General features: G+C 41.6%; 1 protein-coding gene across 4 annotated transcripts in view; it reads right to left on the bottom strand.

Annotated features, from left to right (window-relative positions):
- Positions 1-374: 374 nt before the first annotated feature.
- Positions 375-22,388, bottom strand: part of DMD (dystrophin) — a 1,674,912-nt gene continuing 1,652,898 nt past the window's right edge. For all 4 annotated transcript variants that reach the window (XM_088028834.1, XM_088028835.1, XM_088028836.1 and 1 more), the window contains 2 exons: positions 15,912-16,004; positions 375-2,860 (listed from right to left, as the gene is read on the bottom strand). In XM_088028834.1, the coding sequence (XP_087884960.1) occupies positions 2,763-2,860; positions 15,912-16,004 (191 nt within the window). In that variant the 3' untranslated portion in view covers positions 375-2,762. The remainder of the gene's footprint in view (positions 2,861-15,911; positions 16,005-22,388) is intronic.

Genomic DNA, 22,388 nt, shown 5'->3' with positions numbered 1-22,388 from the left:
GGCTGGGTCCCTTGAGTCCATTCTTAAGTTTAAAAAAGCAAGGTATAGAGCTGGGTGCACAGAAAGAGATCTAGCTCTGGTGTCATAAAAGGACAAAAGTAGGAACGTGTGTTTGTAATTGTTTTCATGATCGTGATTGTTTGGAAGGAGACACAAGAAACTGACATTTGCTCACAGGCCTGTGTGCATGACGTGAGAATAGGGTATTTTCACCACTTGGCTTTCTCGATTTTTCACCCGTCAACCATATGAATGTTACTACCTAGTTAAAAATTAAAAACAAAGTACTGTACTCGACACTTTTTTTGTAACATAACTGCGTGCTTTATTGAGATACACAGTAAAGCAGTAATATAATACAATAGTAAGGCATATATTTGGTGAAGTCTGATATGTTGTGAAAATGCAGTAAAACTGAAGTTTAAAAAAATAATTAGTAAATGTTACAGTGTTGGTGTTAAAACACAACATATTATGATACTCAAGTAAGAACCCAGTACCTGAAAACAATGACAGAACATGCCACGTGATGTTTATGCTTCAGTTACATTATGATTTACAGTGTAATACTTGGTGGTTATAAAGAACACGAAATAATGTCCAAATTATGCTTAAAACGTAGCAATAAAGCTCTCAGTTTTTATTCAAATATTTTGACAGACTCATTCCAGAACTAATGTCTAAAAGATAAAATGAAAAGATTAAAACAAAATTATGCACTCTATTTACCTCTGCTTTTAGAATGAAACTTAAAACTGCTTAGTAGGAAGTAACACAACCCGTTGTTTTTAATCGTGGTTAAAAAAAAAAAAAATCCGCGGGGAAAGAAAAAGTCCAGTGTCGCATAAAGGAAAAAAATGCAAGACTAAAACCAAATCTTTGTCATTCTGTTACCTTAGAGCTTTGGGTTTTCTTTTGGAAATGACAATGGCGGGAAAAATGGAGAAAAATGTTCACATGATGGACAAGTAGTGAAGCTGTGAAATCAGGTGTGCACGATTATTAGGAACACCCCAAAACCAAAGTGAGGTAGAAATAGCATGAGAAGCCATGGTGGATGTTAATTATCATTAAGAAAATAATAGACAAAACCCACTGTGCAAAAGTTAATGACACTTGACCTAAGAGGTAACAGATTTGCAAAATAATGGGGTCACAGGGTGATTTCTAGCGAATGGATGATTAAAAACAAATGAAAGGCTAAGAAGATGCGAGAGTAAAGCTTGCTCCTACCAGTTAGTCCTCTTGGGTTATTCTCTTTGCACGGTGTTTGTTTGTTTGTGTCTCTAACCTTCCTCCTCCAGCAGCAAGGAGTGGAGTACCCTTTGGAACATGTGACTCCATCTATGTTTTGCCTTAAACCAACCTGCGTGTAATTACCTGTAGAGAAATGGGAAGTGGGGAAACAAAGCTCATGGGCTTCTGGGTGACTATTTAAGAGGCATGCTGAGGCTGTCTTACACCTCTTCCCAAGAGTTATTTGAAGTGAAGTCTTGTGGCATTTAAAAACTCCTTGCAATGGGGAAAAAAATATCTTAAAAAAAGCAAGAAAGCAAGAAAGCAAAACCCCCTCAAATACCCACTGCTGTTTCACTGTGAGAGGGAAGAGTGTGATTTCACTGTAATTACAAAGATCTCTATGTATGGTTATGAACGTTCATCCAATCCTTTACTTCAAGAGCGGCCCCCTCCCTCCCACGGAATTGGCTGCAAATCCACAGCCCTCCGACCCTACCAGGAAGTCCTCCTTACTGTCTGGGGAGTTAAAAATGTCTTCTGGTGGCGTGACTTCCACTGAAGCATCATTACATGTAGATGGTGGCATTGCCAGTCGCGGGAAGCTGAATGTATCAACTGAAGGATTACTTGGATGCAGTAAGTCCTGTGTATTCATTCATTGTCCCTTTTACAAAAATGCAATACCATAGCTGTCAGTGGAAAGTTCCAAATGAGAAACATCTGGAGCCCCAGACAATGTCTTAGTGTGGTAGTTGCTTCCTGGTTTCAGGCTCCAGGGAAAATTCCTTCTAGATAAAGCAGGTAAGCCTGGGTGACCAGAAGCAATCTCTTTCCATTAGGAAGCGGCCAGATCATTTGAACAAAACGTTTAAAAGGTCTCTAGAAAGTCAGATCTATTTAATCTATATACCTACAGTATTTACATACTTCTAGACATATAGATGCGTAAAGCGAAAACCCACAGCCAGTCCCACTCAGTCACCGATTCCAAAAAGAGCGAAGTGATGTAGTTGTTTGGTGGTGTTAGAGGAAGTCCTATCTTTACTATGCCAGAAAAGAAAAAACCATGAATTTCACATGGATATCACGCTAAAACGATGCAAAACAATGCGCTGCCTCAAAGTGTGTGTGTGTGTGTGTGTGTGTGTGTGTGTCTGTTTTTAGGGGTTTTTATAAACAACTTTTTTTTATAAAGCACACTTTAGTTTACAATCTTTCTTTATAACTGTTATAAATTTTTAAACAACCCAAAATGCGTTCCATATAAAGAAATGGCAAGTTATTTAGCTATCAAGATTTTACATGTAGTTTTCTTATAACTTTTTTGTACAATTGCATAGACGTGTAAAACCTGCCATTGTTAACAAAACAATAACAGACTTAGAAACTACTGAAATCTACAGTATAGTACCACTACCCTTCACAAAAATATAGATTTTTTTTCTTGTAAACTCTTACTGTCTAATCCTCTTTGTTGTATGAATATTATAAAAACCATGCGGGAATCAGGAGTTGTAAAACATTTATTCTGCCCCTTCTTCATCTGTCATGACTGAAACTAAGGACTCCATCGCTCTGCCCAAATCATCTGCCAAGTGGAAAAGGCTTCCTACATTGTGTCCTGGAAAACAAAGAGAAAGAGAGACGTGACACTAGGTGCAGATTACATCAGCCTGACTCTTCGCCGTTTGGGAGATCCTTCCCCACTTCTAGGTGAAGACAACACAGAAGCTGCACCGAGGGTCTACACAATAGGATTTGATTGTTTCCCCATTTCCAGAAAGAAGCAAAGCCTTGTTAATGAAGCCATTCCACGTTGTTAGTATCAGCTTACTACCGGGTCAGGCTACTACTGTGGTCATTTCAGTGGGAAAGTGTCTGAGAGCGCACTCATCTTCCCAATGGAAGCCTCTAGCCGGAGGCTTCCACGGAGAAGCACAAGGTTCCCGTCACAACAGGACTATTTCCCGGTGGGATGGACCTTCCCCGCCCTGTCGTGGGAGATGACTTACTGTGCCCTTGGACTCGAATCTCGGTATCATCAGCCCCTCTCCCCAGACCTATCCCCACTGCCAGCGCCACCATGTATTGTCATCACCATTCTCATCACTGCCACCATGACCACGACACGGGATCTTCACTTCTGTGCTCTTTCAAGCCGCCAGCTCACGTGTAAGGCTACGGTGGAGGAGATTGTTTTTTCTCTGCTTTTACTTGAGTTGAAAAAACAAACTCTTGAAGCAACCTTTTTGTATATTAACATTGAAATTTGGAAGCTACCTCAGAAAAATCACTCTTCATTCTAAATGACTCCACAGCCCAGTTACCATATGACCTATATGCAGAGCATGGATTTGGGTATCTGGTGAATCCATTTTTGTTCTCCTCCTAAATGGGGGCTAACTCTCCGAAGAGCCTTTTAATAATAATGTGACATGACCTAACATTGATCCCCCAGCATGGAGCCCAAAAGCAGGGCCATGTCCCTGCTACTCGGTGGCAGAGTTCAGATCTAGGGGAAGATGATCTGAAACCTACTTTATGACTTGCCTTTTCCTATATGTCCCATATTTTTATATGGCTAATTTTAATTCTTGGACATTACTAAATCATTCCCTGCTCTTGGAGTACTGCCCCTGGAACTAAAAATGCTTTACGAGGCTATTACTAACTTGCCATGTATCAACTTTATGGATTCTCATAATTGTTAAAATCCTTGTAAAAATTAAAGATAGACTGGGGCAGGAATTCTGTTCTAGTATTTACTTCAAGAGCCATACCGTTTTTCAGTACATAAGAGAGAGGGTGTGAAGAGGGTTCAGAGGCAGGCACTTATCCAGTGATGGCGTCAGATCAAGTTAAGACTCACTAAAAGTTTCACACCCTTCGGCCATTTACGCAAAGGTGATCACGTTTGTAAATCTTGTTGAGCTTTATCAGCGCAAAGAGTTTCAGTGAGAACTAGTTAGGTTTTAAAAAATCACGTGGGATTTTGGTTGAGATGGCAAAGAGTTTAAAACCTGAACAAAGCAGCTGTTCTACTCCTAGAGTGGGCCGGGAGCGTGGCAGCCCTCAGTGAAGAATTGAAATCATCTTTGGCTTTTCTAAACCACAGAAACCACCGGAGGATCCAGTAGGTTCTTTGCTGCTCCTTAGAGCACCCTATTTTACCTGATGCCACCAGGCTAAAGGGCTTCCTTTGTATCTGTTTTGGACGGCCCAGCAACCCTGGGAGATCTACCCAATTATTCGTGCATAACTGGAAACGAGTGGATGACCTGCAAATTTTTAATGACTTGCTGTCTTAGCAGCAATTAATGAAGCCAGTACAAACAAAACCCAAGACCCTGACAACCTGATACCTGACTAGAATTGACACCATTTCTCATCACCCACATCTAGCTATAGTGGAGTCTACCAGGGAGGTAGAGAATGTATTACAAGACCTAAACCGAACAGGGAAGAACTCATTTTTCCCATTAGCTTATTGATGATAATCAAAAAGTACCTATTTAAACCTGTGTGCTGGGGAATGTGGCATGCAGTTCACAAGTGAATGCATTGCTTCTACTCCTTGAAATGGTGTTATTACCCAGAAGGAAAATTCTTGAGACTCTCCAGAGGCATCATTTCTAGGGGTATCTGCTATTTAAAAAGTGACTAGGTAATAGAAAGGTTGATTATTCTTAATACACCTCACACCCTCCCACAAAAGGTGAGGTGGCCTTTCACCTGTCTGGACAGTTTTAAATGTTCACAAATGACCTCAGGCTCTCCCTGTGCTAGAAAAAAGAACCTTCAGAGCCCCCTCACCACATCTAGAGTATGCCTTTGGTTACTTTATTCACAGATACCTGTTTCACCAGAAGAATGATGGCAATGTTTTTCATGGAGGTTTGCATTAGAGCCAGGAAAAAAAAATTCTATCTCTTTGACAAAATACTGCCCCAAAGAATCATAACTCAATCCACTGGAGGCCTAAAACTGCAGTGTGATATGGACACAGAAAACAGATTTGTATCCTGGTTCTGTGATCTGTGTGTGTGAGGCAGAACATTAGTGAGGTCATTAATTTTATCTGACAGATTTTTCTGAAGCCAAAATTAAAATCTCATACTATGACTGTGACAGGCACCGAGAAGCGTCTGCCGTTGGCTTCAGGCCCAAATCAGGCCCAAATGCACCTATAGAAAGTATTTGTTTAATCCATTCTTAAGCGAGGATTGTTGAGCACAAAGGCGCCAGGCATTGAACATTAGGGCAGTGCTATGTTTTTCCAAGTTGGCGCGAACTGCAACACGTTTAGTCTCCCAGGCCACCGCTGCCTGAGGGACTTGTTTTCCGCAGTGATTGGAATGGGGACTTTCTGGCTGAGACCCAAGACCTCAAATAGCAATCTGGCACTCTATTTTTTTTTTGTTTTGTTTTGTTTTTTTAAAGTACAGTCCCCAAATAAATGGTTAGCATTCACTTGGCCACAGCAAAGCTGGAGTGGTGCAGTGAAATTTGTGTTTCTCTTCTCTATAATTTAATCTTTGAAAAACTATCTGATCTACTGTAACTTTGAGGTAATTTTTGTAACAACAAAAAGAAATCACTTTGATTCTTGGGTTTTCTGGAAACGTAACTGGACTGTAATATGGCTCAGGTAATAAAGTTTCCGAAGGCCTCTGTGACTTGAATGATACACGGGCGGGCCTTTTCTAAGATTTGTGCATGAGAGAAACATGTTCAGGGCAGTCACAATTAAGGTGCAGCTTTTTTTAAGACAGTAAGAGAAACTGTAAGGGACACTTACCATAAGAATGAACCCAAGAAGCCTCACATAAGAAGTACGTGAGCCAGGCAAACTGTCAGGAGCATTCACTGCTTCACCAATTCAGGTTTCCTGTGTTTTTCCTCCCAGCCTACCCCTCCCCAATCCCTAGGACCCCGGTGTCCTAAGCCTTGGAAGAGAGCACTGGTGCAGACATTAAAGGATCATTAAAGTCATTACACTTGCCTGGCCTGGTGTTGGCAGACTTTCGGTATGGCTCCTTATGTTCAAATGAATCTGAGCCTACTCTCGTCTAGCCTGTTGCTGCGGATCTAGAATCTTCTCATGTCCGCACTCCCTCCCCGTCCAACCCGTCTCCCAGGATAGATGTTACGGCCACCCATGGAAGAGCTTTCCTTCTCCCATCCTTCACGCTAAACTCCTGGTAAGGACAAGCTGGTTTCCCTCGGGCTGTCACTCAACACTCTGTCATCTACTAGTCCTTTGATGAGGTAACTGAACGTTCAGACGCTCTTTTTGATAAAAGTACGCAGCAGCTTTCCCTAAAAAACCTCACACCACATTCAGTGATAATACTGTACCCTACCCCCTTTTACCCCACAAATAGGCACTTAAAAACACCCTCAGGACTCCAACATTCAATTTTTATCCCTGACTTGTTATGCTCTATCCGGGTTTCCAAAGGTCAAGCGAGAACAGAGCGCTTTTCTACAGGGCTAGCTGACGTGATGCGAGCCTTTTGGACACCATTTTCTCAGGTGGCAATTCAGAAGAGTGTGGCTCTGGACCCTGACTGCCTGGATTCAAATTCTGGCTCTGTCACCTTGAACACACTGCTTACTTTCTCACTGACTCAGTTTCCCTGTTTGTAAAATGGGGTTAATAAGAGTACCTACCTCTTAGGTTTGGCATGAAGATTACCTCATGAAAAAGATGGCAAGTGCTTACAACCGTGCTTGGCACAATAAGTGCTCAAAAAAAAAATGTTAGCTGGAGTGGGAAAGGAGTGTAGGAATGAGGAAAAAAGAAAATAAAAACAAAATGAAGTCATTCCAGAAGAATAAAAAACCCAGGGCACTGGCAGAAAAATGCTAGGGTCCTGAAAGTACACAGAAACTTGAGGACTCCTCAGTTCTGTTCGAGGCTAAATTTACGTTGAGGGTTTTGTTTGCGTTACAAATGGCAACAGATGATGAACTGCACGCTAACAACCTAGGGACTACCAAGGGTTGCCATTTTATAGAGATTCCTGCTCCCCCAACCCCTGGTCCTATCGTCATGGTGATGACAATGGCAATGAACATTTGAAGAATGTTCCTCATGAGCTGCAAGTGGAGAGGTGACTACCATCCTGACATGATGACACATGTAGTACATACATGCGCGTGCACACACACAATTCTTACACAAACGCCAAACACAGAAAGCGCGATGAGACACACAGAAGCCGTGGCTGTGAGCCTGAGTCTCACTAACCTCTCTCATTGGCTTCCCAGGGGTATTTCTTCCTTTAATAATGGAGAGAGGAAGAGGCAGAGATATCAGAAAGGAAAAAAAAATGCATAAATATACAGTTTCATACCAATTTTGCTGCTTTTACCAAACAAAGGTTGAGATGACAATTCATTTATTCCCTTCTGGAAAAAACAACAACAACAACAACAACCAGAAACAAACAAACAAACCCGAAGGACACATCCAGTCAAATAACCTTTACATACACTTAAAATCAGTGTAAAACAGGTAACATGATCCAGGAGACATAACTTACAGAATCCATAGAGTTCATGTGTTCAACTGGATGAAAGCTGGTACAGCGGAGGAATCTGACAAATTGAGCATTGTTTTTCAAGGACAACTTTAGAACCTCAAGCTTAATGTCCAAAAATCTCAAGCTCTTCACTCTCAGCTGGACAATACACCGAAACATAAACAGGAACGGATGTGTGTGCCAAAAGTCTGCACCCCAAATATAAGGCGAAACGCCACAGAGGCGGGACTCCACCCCCTTGGGAGAACTCCTTCTATCTGGTAGAAGCTGAGCATGCCCAGGATGAGATTGGGGGCATTTGAGAAAATAGGAAAAAAAAAAAAAGAGGAGGGGAAGGAGATGAGTCTCACTAAGGGGCAAGCCACAGAGACAGATCCAGGAACGAACCCTCAATTTCCTTCTCCTAATTCAACAGATACCAGGAACCTTGAGAGTTGATGGCTAAAGACCCACTGGCCTTGTTTATTTTAGCGAATCCTCCGACTGTATGCATTTATTTATTTTTGAAAAGCAGGTTCTGGTCAAGTTTTCTATGGTAATATTTATAATTGGACAGAACACTAGGGACCTCTGACCATACCTAGCATGTCTGGGGCTTGCAATTTCCTCTCATCACCAGGGCCTTCAAGTGCAATACTGGTTTTCAGACTCTGACTTGAGCAGATAAAAATAGAGCTGTGGGAGACCCTGTACAGCATCTCCTGACTCCCCCCGCCCCAGGGCCCCCCATGCTCAGCGGCTGCAAGGACTAAAGCACCCTGGAACAATGCGAGGACTGCTCGTCCAGACCAAAGAAGTATGGCCCTACTATTCCAAAGCAATCTTTCACAATTCAAGTTCGGGGTCTAAAACTTCTAGGATACATTGAAAGGTTTTCTAAGTAGGACTCTCCCTCCCTCCCTCTTTTCCTTCCTTCTGAATTTTCCCAAGTGAGTCAGATTTCTTAGAAGTATAAAAACTGCAGGGGCGCCTGGGGGTCAATTGGTTGAGCGTCTGACACTCGGTTTTGGCTCAGTTCGTGATCTCAGGGTCTCGGGGTCGAGTTCCGCGTCGGGCTCTGTGTGCAGCATGGAGTCTGCTTGGGATTCTCTCTCCCCTCTCCCTCTGCCCACCCCCTACTCCCTCTCTCTCTGAAATACATAAATCTTTTTAAAAAAGTATAAAAACTGCATGCTTGATCATATAAGCATGGTCAAGATATTCATGATGCTCCTCAAACCAGGGGAAAGAGAGAAAAAGGGGTACTGGCTCCTTAGTTGTGGGTGTTGCCAGTGGTAGGCCCATACCAGATGAAAGGAAAAAGGGGAGGGAGGAGAACATCAGTTCATTCTTAATAGCTCAGATGAATCCCAGCATGAATTACTCATCCATTCCTTTCCACTCCTTTATCAAGTCCTTTTTTCATGTTTGTTATTTTGTGGTTACACTGTCTCATAGAATTCATTCCCTTCCCCTACAAGACTGTGAGGTCCTTGAGGCCGGGGCCCATATATCGCTTACCCATCTTCTGTGTCCCCAGTACCTCCTGTACCTCGATACTAGGGGATGCTGATGAATGCTGGTTGAATTGAATTAGTCAGGTAGCCACTAGACCACGGTCAAGAGTCCTTTGGTGTTTGCGGCAACCTGGCCTTGCCCGTTACCCTTTAAGTTGCGTGCCAAGGGCTGGTAACTTGTTCTGGCTTACACTTTGGTCTATTTTTAAAACTTAAGAGCTTCAGGAAGGAGTGTTGTTAGAAAGCAGTATGATTTAGTTTCAGAATGTCATTAGTGGTTCCCTGAGTGATAAAGGTTACATGTCTTTATTCTACACCAAGCCGTATTCGAGCTCAGTATCCACTGGCCACTGCCAAATACGCAGCAAATGACTTGGGTTTTGTTTCGGGTACTTCTTCAGAAGCCATGTTTCACGTACAGTGGGCCTTCCAGAGCCACGTTAATCCTGATCTCTTTCAAAATCCGCCGTCGTCACTTGGGTTCCGATGAGCTCACTACCACAGTACCAAAGGAAGTTCTGCTTTTTGTTTAAAGAACGTTAAACAGTATTTTCTACTGTCGCAGACTAGTTTCTGTACTGACAAAACAGAGGCTATTTTGGTTGCGCCACTTAAAAACATTCTTTACCAGTAATAAAAGCTTCAAGTGCCAGGTAAGTTTTATTTCATGAATACATTCTTTGGAAATGAGTTTCCTTCGACCTTCACTTAGGGTGTCCATCTGGCAATGTGGGTATGTTGTCAGGAAATGAATCAAGAGAAGGAAATAGGCTGGGGGAGCCCTGTGTCTGAATACAGGGCGTGGTCAGGCCTGGAGAAGTCAAGTTTCCTCAGGCAGTAGGAACTTGAGATGATTCATTATTCAGGGTTAGAATCTCAGGACATGACTGTTTTGGGCGGGGGGGTGGGGGGGTGGGGGGGTGGTAGCTGTAGCTTCTTAATCTTTGTTCACTAACTGAAAAAGTTAAGGAAGAATGAGTCCCTTTTTAGAATTTCTATGTTATCACAAGTGAAAGAAGATTCTAATGGCTATACTTTGAAGATTGAAACATGTATGATGTCTGGTGAACACGGACATAAATACACAAGTCCATTCAAAAGCACAGTTTTGTTGAGCTGAAAGTTGATTGGCACCCAGAAGTGTATGACCGTATGGACGGAACAAGCTAGAATGAACGACAGCGTAAAGCAGGGGTCGGCAAACTTTCTGAGTAAAGGGCCAGACGGTAAACAGTTTAGGCTTTGCAAGCCACACGCTCCCTATAGCAACTGTTCAACTTTGCCACAAGCACCCCCTCCTTGGGGTGAGAAAGCAACCATCGGCAATGTGTAAATGAATGGGGGTGGCTAGGTTCTAACAAGACTTAAAAACAGGTAGTGGGCCACAGTTGGCTCCTGGGCCACAGTTTGTTGGCCCCTGGTGTAAAGGAATAACAGCTCAAAATTGATGGAAGCTGACAGGAAACAGAGTGGTTCCCGAAAGGGGACACGTGATCTTGTCTTGATGCAGTTCTTCCATAAAAGAACCACAGATAAGACTTGCATTTTAGAACACGGCACATTTTGCACTGCTGTTGGGTGGCTAATTTAGAGGCAGTTAACAGAATGTCTGTGGGCTTTATGGAGAGGGGGGGTCATATGAGAGAGGATGGCATGGATGTTGGGGAGAAAAATAATATGGCACAGGTCACTAGGTAAGACATTGTACAGACAATAGAAATAGAAAAGCACCGTTTGCTGTGTTTTGAATTGTCCTGTTGCACTAAGAGCTTATCTTGGATCTTAGTGTTCACTAATTGGTATACAGTGGCACCTGACTTTTAGAGAAGCCAATACCATACCACACTGACTATGGAAGCGTTTCTTTTGTAAATGCACATACATATGAAAATACCTTTGTCAGAATGCAAAACTATCACAGACATAGGGACAAGTCACTTAAATTGTTTATTTTAAAAATACGTTTATTACACATTCTACCCGTGTACTGTTCCTATAGAATAAGGGTGGAGATTTAGAAAGTGCCTTATAGTAGAAAATGACTTTTATTACAGTGGAATTCAACTTTTACATATGTTTATAGACAGAGGGACACATTACTGGTAGATAAATAGATTAGAAATTGGCTAATGTTCTGTGTTTAATATATAGTGAGCCACTGAAATCCCTCAAGTGGTTGCAGATAACTTTGTCTAGAGATTAATCAGGAAAGGTATCAGATAAAGCTAAACACACGCACATTCATGCCTTGAACACCCCGTAATTTATCGGGGCTATTATGCAGGACAGTGTTGGCTAGCAGTTTTTCACTAGAGGGAGGAGCACGCAACCCCTTTATTAATTTGGATAACAGTTTAGCAAGGCCAGCGAGATAAGATCAGGGGTTTATTTTAACTTGCCGAATGGCCATGAATAAGGCGCTTCTGGCTTCCAGGGGCTTGGGAGTGAAAATGCAAGGGGAAGATTAGCTGATACCTTAGGACTTGAGCCTGAAGTCAAGACTGGCAAAGGGTAACAAAAAAGTTGTACATTTAAAATGCAAAACTTCCCTATTGATACACTTTACATGTGTGAAAAGCATAATATTTTATTTAAAAAGTCTTTTCCTCTGTGGGCAATTATCTAGCAGAGTTAAGTAAACCATGAGGTGGTATTTAATAGCACATTTCCACTAAATGTCAGACCTCTGGCTCTGACATCTGTTTTGAGTTACTCAAACAGCTGTCCGAAACAGCTGTAGCAACTGTGAACTTCATTCTTTCTAACACAGCAATGGGAACATGGGCGGCAGACTTAGATTAAAAGCACGATGTCCGCTGAGATATTAGGAAGGTCTTGGCAGAAACAACTTCCATGGTGGAACTTTTAAAAAAATGTAATTTTTTAAAAAAGATGTGCACCTGGGCAAGGAAAACCGAGATCAGTCAGATCCGTATTTTTTTAAACCACTGGATCTGAAAATCAACTAAGTGGGTTGCAACTGGCATTTTATTTTTAAATAAATAAAATAGAGAAACAGTGTGAGTTAATTGGAGATAGGAAGTGTTGGTTCACGAATCTTTTGTTTCTGATCTTTGTATGTGTATGTGACTAGACACATGTGTGGCGTACATACATGGTGGGTATATACATGTGTGTGTATACACAGACACACACACAATGTATTTTATATCCTTAATCCAGTTTGAGATGTAAAATGTTTCTCCTGGCATGGATAATGGTCAAAAGGTCAAAAGCCACAGTTTGGGTCCTCAGAAATGCTAAAAGGACCTTTCAGGGCCCTTCCTTTTTGGATGGTCTGTAAGCCTAAGATGTTTGGGACTCAAAATTTTCTGTTTAATATCAACCTAACATACCTCCCGATTGGTAAGATGCTCCCACTAAACCCTACCATCTATATATTTTTCATTCTATTTTTACAACGATGAGACTTTTTATCCATTTGAATTTGAGGAGAAAAGGGTGATTTAGAATTGTGATTGTGATTGTGATTTAGAATTAAGAAATATATATTAGGTCTTAATCCCCTTTGAGGTCACAGAGCTCCTAAAACCTTTGGAATTTCTTGTGAAAAGAGGCAGCAAGGTATCTTTTGTAATGTTAATGAGGCAAGTCTTGGAAAACGCATAGGCACACTTAGGAGCTGGGTGCCAGGGGAGCCAACTGTGGGTTTAGAGGGTTGGAACTTTGAGCCCTACCCCCATGACCTCAGGAGACAGAAAGGGGGGGCTGGAGACTGAGTGTAATCACCAATGGCCAATGATTTAATCAATCACACCCATGTCAACGAGGCCTCCCGAAAAACCCAAAAGGACTGGGCAGGGAGAGCTTCCAGGTTGGTGAAGACATGGATGTGCTGGGAGGGCAGCACACCTGGAGGGAGCATGGCAGGCAGCTCCGCACCCTCCCCCGCCCTTACCTTGCCCTACATATCTCTTCTATCTGGCTGTTCCTGAGTTCTATCCTTTCAGAGTACAGGGTGATCTGGTAAGGAAAACATTTCTGAGTTCTGTGAGCTGCTGTAGCAAAGTGATTGAACTGAAGAAAGGGGGTCGTTGGAACCTTTAAGTCTTTAGCATGGGGGTCAGGAGCCCAGGCAATAAACTGGTCTTGCAACTGGTCTCTGAAGTAAAGTGGGGGTGGTCTTGGGGGACTGAGCCCTCAAGCTGTGGACTCTGATACTCTCTCCAGGTAGACGGGTGTCTGGAAATGAGTTGGATTCTAGGGCACCCAGTTGGTGTCGGAATTGCTTGGTGCTGTGGGAAAAGCTCCCACACATTGGAATTGGGTGCAGAATAGTAAAGGCCCAATTTTAAGGCCTAATTTGTCAGGAAGTAGTTTAAACAAAAAAAGAAAAAAAAGTGTCAAGGTAATAGCATCACAGAAAAGAATAGCCAGATCCTGATTGTTTTCCTCAGGAAAATAAATTGTCAGTAGTAGGCTGAAGAAGTAGGAACTCAGTTAATGGAATTGGTCAGACAAAGCCTCCTTATCCCCTATTTGAGAACTCAAATTAGCACTCGGGAAGGTATGCTTCCGTAAGTGTGGATTTAGTAAATACTATCCAGGTGGCCTGAAGTTCCCCAAGTTTCCATATAAGTAAATCAACATCACACAAGTGAATTTAACATCAGAGATGCTAACTGCCAAACATATCAGCAGTCTCCTTCTCCTCTTCTAGGTGGCTTCTTCCATACCCATGTGGTATCCAGCTTCAGGGACTATAAGGGGGATGCAGGGGGAGGGCGCAAAGACCTTTCCCCTAAAGATAATGAGGATGGGTCACGAGCAGAGTCACGAGCCGTGCTGTAGCTTCTTATGCGCTATACTCTAGTTGTTCAGATGGGAAAGAAAAGAAAAGCAAAGCCCAGGGTGTCAACATGGCAGCCACTAACTTCTCACAGAGCAGGCACACAAGCTTGTGTGTGAAGGTGCTGGGATGAGGTATCCATCTGTGACCTTCAAGGGATAGGCTGGGGCCACTGGAACTATGTGCTACATGGGGGGCCCAAAGTTCTAGCTGTGTCATCTTGAAGAAGACCCTTGCTGTGCCTAAGGTGAACCCCTCCTATTTAGGTCAAAGGGTGCTTCTGAGATTCACTCATGTCCTAGCCCTGTCCAGTACAGCAACAATACTATACTGTAGTGGGAACTCTGGAAATCTACATCCTCAGTTGACCATAAGCCCCTTGAAGGCAAGGAATCGGGCCGTCCTTGTTTGCATCCCTAAGCCTCCACTAGTACCATAGTAGGCGCTCGTAGAAGCTGACAGGAGAAAGGGGAGAGCATCTGATATCTGTCCAACCAGCACGTGGTCTTCTCCTGAACCATGGCATCCGGGTAGAGAAGACAGCCGAGAGAGTCGTGATGGAGACTGAGGGTGGCAGGTGGGGGACGTGGGGGTGGAGGGAAGACAGAGAAGGTTCTTAGGTGTTAAAATCAACACATCAGAGGCACTCAGCAGTGAAAACATGGCTGGTGCAGACATTTAAAATTAGCTTCCCTGATGGTTCCTTAGCAACGCTCTAGGAGAACGGTACTGCTTTTAATGAGCACCACACAGTGTTTGCTCATACATCAAGCAGCTCGGAAACGGCTGTTGTTAGCTGACACGGAACAGAAAGATAGGAAAAACCCATGACTCCCGACAGCCTCCTCATTGCTCTTATGGAGAGGAACAAATAGCCAGACTCTTGGCCGCCCTTCCCTCTGGGGCTGCCCATGAGGGGTGCCAGTCACTGGCCACAAAGACTTGTGTTCTCCCCTTTGGCTTGTCTAGGTTTTCCCTCCATTTGCTTATAGGCGGCTGCTGCCGTTCTTTTTATTCACTCAAGGCAGGTGGGTTAGTGACTCTGTTTTATGTCAGAGCAATAAATGAACATAAATATTCCAAAGTGCTAACAATGGGAGCGAAACCTCCTTGGATGAACTAAGACATGTGAAGCTCATACTGGCTAGTGGGGTAAAATGCTGCTTTTATATGAGGGGAAAAATACACACGGGCAAAGGTATGGCGGGCAATAAGGGCATTCATATTACTAATGTCTTTCTTTGCAAAGATCGTATTCCATCTATGGCAGTGAAACCAACAACAACAGACTAGTATATAAAGATTTAATTGTACCTATATTTAAATAATGGGGTAAGATACAATTTTTAAATATCAAGGGCAGCAGAAGTCCAAGTCCCCACCACCACCGTATACTAGACATGTTCTAGATTTCACTGTATCGTGTGGTGTGTGTGTGTCCCAGGCAAAGGTGCCATCAGGGCATGAAGTTCTTTGTCTCTCAAAGTCACAGCATCATTGCTCTTAAGTAAAACCGATCTCATAATTAACTCTTCAGACTAATGCACAAAGGTAGTAAAGGTATACAATAATATTCTTCCTTCTAGAGGCATCTAAATTCTATAGGTATCTGAATTCAACGAGAATCCCAAACCAGTCAATTTGGTCATCCAAAACAGAACTGAGCCCTGAAAGATACCCGCTTCCCACAACGATCCCCACGTGGCACTCTGTCAGCACGTGCTCATTTAAACACGGAAAATACACAGGCTAGTTGGGTGTGGAAACGGGAGGCCTAATTCCAGTAGGCTTGAGTTACTTGCACATCATGGAGCTTACCTCTGGAACTAGGGAAGGAGTTGTTGAGTTGTTCCATCACTTCCTCTAACCCTGCGCTTGTGTCCTGGGGAGGACTGAGCAGGTCTTCCTCACCTTAACGAAAGCAAGCACAAACAATGGCACGTTACGCTTAAGGAAAACAGAGAGAAACTAGAGGAAAAAGCCCACGATCACATTTAAAAAGTCATTATAAATTCATTTCCACTTGCTCGGAAATAGCACAAATAAAATTAACCCATCAAGGCTGAATAATTAGGGAATGACTACTTCACGGGAAGAAGAATTCCATGCAGGGATTGATTTATGCCCTTGTCTTTGAAGAAAACGGTGTCTCTCTCCAGAAGTTAAGATAAAGTTGACGTAAGTTTCTTATGCCCCGTTAGTAGACGTGAACCGTTTTTCCCTTGTAATAAAAAAAACCGATTAGAAACTTCCAGTGTGTCTCGTCAACACAAAAGGAAGTGAGTATGTGACATTTTGCCCTCACTTGATGAAGGTACGGAAGGAGTGGCAACCACAGAGGTGTTTTCCCCACTCTTTCCTTTGACATTTAACCACAAATACAAACAAAACTCAAGTACCTTTGAAGTCTAATGGGATAGGTAAAGATTAAGTTTCAAAGGACTGTGGATATGGGGGATTCTGTGGAGGAAGGTTCCTTTCCTCTTTGTTACATGGGGCGACTTCATCATCATCATGTTTTTGGAGGCTTATCAAGGGGAAACTTTTTTCTTCATGATTGAGAAACTCTTTATGTGAGGGCAGAAGGAGGTTTTGGACAAAAAGGAATTCAGGGAGGGATGGTCCTCCTCTGGGAGTGGGAGTCCACTTGTAGATTCTGTTGATCTGTGTGTCTCTACTGATGAAGGATGTGTTACAGACACACCTCAAACAGCATTTGCAGTAAGGGACAAATTTCTTCACTGGAAACAAAAGTACTTTGAACTCTGAAGGTCTCTGGAAACTAATTTTTTATAATATTAACTTCCAGCTCTATTTGTTCAGTACATTGTCACTTCTGTCGAAAACAAGACCTTGCTTTGGCAAATCAACAGTAATGAAAATGCTTAAGGACAACCTCAGGTTCACATCTGACTTGGAAATGACTGGGCAGCCAGTGATTTAATGACTTAAGTATGCTTGTCATTTCCTTTCATCGGTGCCACTTGGATTTTCATCTGTGATTATAGTCCTGCATTTATTAATAAGTTCTCATCTTTGTTTTTAAAAGTGTAAGCTAAAGGAATCCTTGATGTGACGTTCACCACTAAGACAAAAATCGCATCCGAGGTGGAGAGAAGGCTGAATGTCATCATTACAGTGGAGGGCTTACGGACCTAGGATAGACAGAAAACCTCTCCGTCTTTGAGTCTCATGGTAACATACCACAGAAAACCTCTTTCAAATACTAAGGACAAGAAATAAGTGCTGAAAAGTTAAGATCACAAGATAGAAAAAGAAGTTGCGGTATCTACCTACCAATCCACACACACACACACGACTTGCTTCTATTTATGCCTCTAGAAATGAAAACATGAAATAGAGCATCTTTAGTTTCTTTTTTCCTGTGAGTTTAAAGCACCGTTATCTGGTGAGGTTGGAATGAATGAAATATTGCCAGGAGGAACAGAATCCTGACAACTGCAGGGATGATTATAGCTCCTTGTTCCATTATGGATGCAAATTTTGCCAAGTTGTGGAACATGAGGCATTTTTAATGGCAGTAAGTCTGCTTTAGCAATAGTATGCCTTACAGAATAAATCAGAACCAACAGAGACATTCATGAGCAACCATGTTAAAATTTCTGACAGTTTAATTACATCATACTGGAGCTCTAGGAACTGAATTGTAGTGTGTTAAGATTCAAACACAGTTCAGTGATGGGACTGGCATTCCTCTACCTGAATTATTTCAAGGATCAAACTTGAAAGCATAAACTTAATGATATCAACCAAGTTCATCTTTACAGACAATCTATCATCTGTAAGTCTCACAAGGTCCACGAGTGTGACCCACGTATATATAGGGGAGAACAGCAAATGCCAAGACTCTGAGAGGGGAGTGTGACTGGCTTGCTCAAACACCAAGAAGGTGAGTGTAGACAAAACGGAGTGGCCAAGTATTGGGGAGAGTATGCATCCATCATGCAGGAATTGGGACCAGGTCATGTGACCTGCTTTGGCCAATGGAACGTTAGCAGATAGAGGGAGAGGTTTGTAACGTCCTTAGGTGGTTTGGCTTGTCTTCTTGTGCCTAGGTGCTAAAAGGAGCACATTGCCCAGACAGCCTGCTGATCCAAGAAGGATGAGGTAGGCGGAAGAGACCTAACCCAACCCACAACCTGGAGTCAAGCCTAGATGAGCTGCAGCAGAATTCCAGCCAACCAAGACATGCGTAAATGAGAAATATGTAACTGGAGAATTTTGTAATTATTTTGTCACACGGCAATAGGTGACCGATACATTCTGTTGTAAGACGTCAAACCAGAAAGAAACCAATATTTATGGGTTTTCTAATCATATACTGATGTGTAGCTACAACAGGCAACCCAGCAATGTATTTAACTCTAATAATACCTGTGCCCACAAGTTCACCGCCCCCAGAAAAAAAAAAAAAAACCTATTTATTTAACAAGAAAATATTCAGTCCCAACTGTACACACTAGGAATTTGGCCAGCCCTTATTCCTACTTCACCAATTCACTGCCTGCTCGAATAGCAAATTGCTAATGGTCAAGGGATTTCATACTTAATTAATGACAGTACTTTAATGTTAATCCTTCAATGAGATTCTACTCCAAGGTGATTGCCACAAACATGCCCCCCAGAAATCCTTTTTGAATCATAACCATAGCCTCCACAGCTTGTCTGAAGTTGGTCCAACGAAATGACGGAAACATTTAAAAAAAATGAATAAGACAGGATCAAGTTAAAAGAGTACCCTGATGTAGCATAACATGAGATGCTGCTCAGTGAAGAAAAAAGAAGTGAGATGACACCATTTCATCTGAGAAAAAAAGAAATGGAGTGGTTTGCTGTGGGCAAGATATTCTTTAAAGTCTTCTGAAACTCACCGTGGTTTTAGGCTTACTTGAAGCGATGATATCCTATCTGACTCAATTCCCATTCCGAGACTGAAATGATAATGGTTCTACTTGCTTAAAAAGGGACTTCAGGGGCACCTGGGTGGCTCAGTCGGTTAGGTGTCCGACTCTTGATTGCAGTTCAGGTCGTGATGTCAGGGTCGTGAGATCGAGCCCTGTGTCGGGCTCTGTGCCGGGCATAGAGCCTGCTTGAGATTCTCTTTCCCTCTGCTCCCCACCCCCAATCATGTGCTATCTCTCTCTCTTAAAAAACAAACAAACAAACAAACAGACTTGAGCCAGAACCAATGTAGCGTATGCTAAAAAGACCCCCAAATCCTTATTCTTGTGATTTTGCTGACACCTAAGCAAACTACTTTTCTCTTTATGAAATAGGAGCTATGTATTAAAAAATTATTTTCTCTGCAAACGGGGGCTGTAAATATAAGCAACTATGCCCATTATTTTTCTTTGGATTACTAATCTAAATCATATTGTCTTGAATCAGTTTCCAAAATGATGTATGATTACCTTATTACTTCTATTTTTCCTGCCCTTCTCCAGTTTTTCAAAAGAAAAATAATGTATCCAGTATTTGATATGTGGCTTTAATCACTTTTAAAAATTATGCTTCAGGGCAGCTGGTCTCAATTTGACATAAAATTGCTTTGTGTACAAAGTTTTTAAATATATTTTGGTATCCAATGATGATGCTGATGGTTGGCTGGCCAGTGTTGAAGGATGGTGAAAGATACTGAAATTAGTAGCCAATATTCTTTTATATTTATTTTTATTGGCATACAACATTCTATTAGTTTTAGGTGTGCAACATAATGATTTGAAATATGCACATATTGCAAACTGATGACTACAATAAGTGTAGTTAACATTCACCACCAAAATAGCTGTGTATTTTTTTAGCCACTTTGAAATATACAATACAGTACTGTTAACTATAGTCTCCATGCTGTACATTACCTCCCCCAAATTACTTACAAATGGAAGTTTCTACCTTTTGACCAACTTCACCCATTTTGCCCACCCCCTGCCTATGGCCACCGCTAATCTGGTTCTCTGTATCTGAGTTTCCTTTTTTTTTTTTTTTTTTTTTTTAAAGAGTTCACATATAAGTGAGATCATGTGTTTATTGTTCTCTAACTTAGCATCATGCCCTCAAGGTCCATCCATGTTGTCACAAATGGCAGGATTTTATTCTCTTTGATGGCTTAATATTTCATTGAATATGTACATCACATTTTCTTTATCCATTTCTGTCACTGGGCACTAAGGTTGATGCCATGTCTTGGCTATTATAAATAATGCTGCAGTAAACATGGGGGTGCAGATATCTTTTTGAGATAGTGGTTATGCTTCCCTCAGATAAGTACCAGAACTGGAATGGCTGGATCATGTGGTACTTTAACTTTTAATGTTCTGAGGAGCCTCCATACTGTTTTCCATAGTGGCTGCACCAATTTCTAGTCCTTCAATAATGCCCAGGGGTCCCCTTTTCTCCACATTCTCACCAACCCCTTTTATCTCTTGTCTTTTTGATACTAGCCGTTCTAACAGGCGTGAGGTGAAATCTCATTGTGGTTTGGATTTGCATTTCCCTGACGATTTAGTGATGTTGAGTGCTTTTTCATGTACCTCTTGGCCATCTGTTTGAGATCAGGAAGCATGTGCCTTTTGGACATAAACACTGTAAAATGTCTATTCAGCTCTTCTATTTTAAAATCAGATTTTTTTTTTTTTCTATTGAGTTACAGAAGTTCACATATTTCGGGTAATACTCTCTTACCACAGGATTTACAAATGTTTTCGGTTTAATGGAGTCTTACTTGTTTATTTTTGTGTGCGTTTCCTTTGCTTTTGCTGTTAAATCTAAGAAGTCATTGCTGAGATGGATGGCAAGGAGTTTACCCCCTATTTGTCTTCTAAGAATTTTACGGTTTCAGGTTCTATGTTCAAGTCTTTAATCCATCTTGAGTTTTGTATATGGTATAAGATAGTGGTGGTGTTTCATCCTTTTGCATGTGGATAGCTAGTTTTCCCAACATCATTCATTGAAAAGACTACCCTTTCCCCACTTTGTATTCTTGGCTCCTCTGTTGTAAATAAATTGATTATATATGCATGGGTTTATTTCTGGGCTTTTTACTCTGTTCCGTTGATGTTTCTGTTTTTAATTGTCAATACCACATTTTTTGGACTAGTGTGGCTTTGTGATACAGTTTGAGATCAGGAAGCATGATGCCTCCAGCTTTGTTCTTCTTTCTCAAGATTGCTTTGGCTACTGGGGGTCTTCTTTGGTTCCAGACCCGTTTTAGGAATGTTTGTTCTCTTTCTGTGAAAAATGCCATTGGAATTTTGATAAGGATTGCATTAACTCTGTAGATTGTTTCGGGTAGGATGGGCATTTTAACAGTATTCTTCTAATCCGTGAGCACAAAATATCTTTGCATTTTTTAGCATCTTCTTCAAATTCTTTTATCAGTGTCTGATAGTTTTCACCGTACAGGTCTTCCACTGTCTTAATTTAATGTATTCCCAGGTATTTTCTTTCTTTTTGATGTAAATGAGATTGTTGTTTTAATTTCTCTTTCTCATAGTTCGTTATTAAAGAAACAGCAGATTTCTGTATATTGATTTTGTATCCTGCAACTTTACTGAATTCATTTATTCGAACAGTTTTTTGGTGGAGTCTACAGGGTTTTCTGTATATGATACACTTCATCTGTAAATTGAATTTTTCTTCTTTATGATTTGGAAGCCTTGTATTTCTTTTTGTTATGGGATTGTTTTGGCTAGGATTTCCAATACTATGTTGAATCGAAGTGGTTCAGAGTGGGCATGCTTGTCTTGTTCCCGATTTTAGAAGAACAGCTTTCGGTTTTCACTGTGGAATATGATGTTAGCTGTGGGCATGTTATATATGGCCTCTATGATGTTGATGTATGTTCCCTCTGTGCCCACTTTCTGATAGTTTTTATCATGGATGAATATGGAATTTTGTCAAATGCTTTTTCTTCCTCTACTGAGATGATTATATATGATTTTCATCCTTTATTGTGTTGATGATTTGCAGATGTTGTCCATTTACTTTGGACTCTTTCTAGTTCCTTGAGCTGAGAGTTGAGACTTTCCTTGTGTCTTGATGTAGGTATTTATTGCAATGAACTCCCTCTTTGAACTGCTTTTGCTGGGTTCCATAGCTTTTGGTTACGTTGTTTCCACTTGCATTTGTCTCAAGGTATTTTTTTTATTTCTCTCTTTTTGATCCACTGGTTGTTCAGAAGGATATTGTTTAATCACCCATTTGCGGATTTTCCTATTTTCTTGTAACGGATTTCTAGTTTCAGACCATTGTGGTCAGAAAAGATGCTTGATTTCA

Source organism: Eumetopias jubatus, unplaced genomic scaffold (assembly GCF_037043125.1).
Source record: "Eumetopias jubatus isolate StellerSeaLion01/CBP00866 unplaced genomic scaffold, mEumJub1_p1.0 scaffold_11, whole genome shotgun sequence".
In the NCBI taxonomy this organism is placed as follows: domain Eukaryota; kingdom Metazoa; phylum Chordata; class Mammalia; order Carnivora; family Otariidae; genus Eumetopias; species Eumetopias jubatus.
This window is presented reverse-complemented; position numbering and strand designations above follow the sequence as displayed.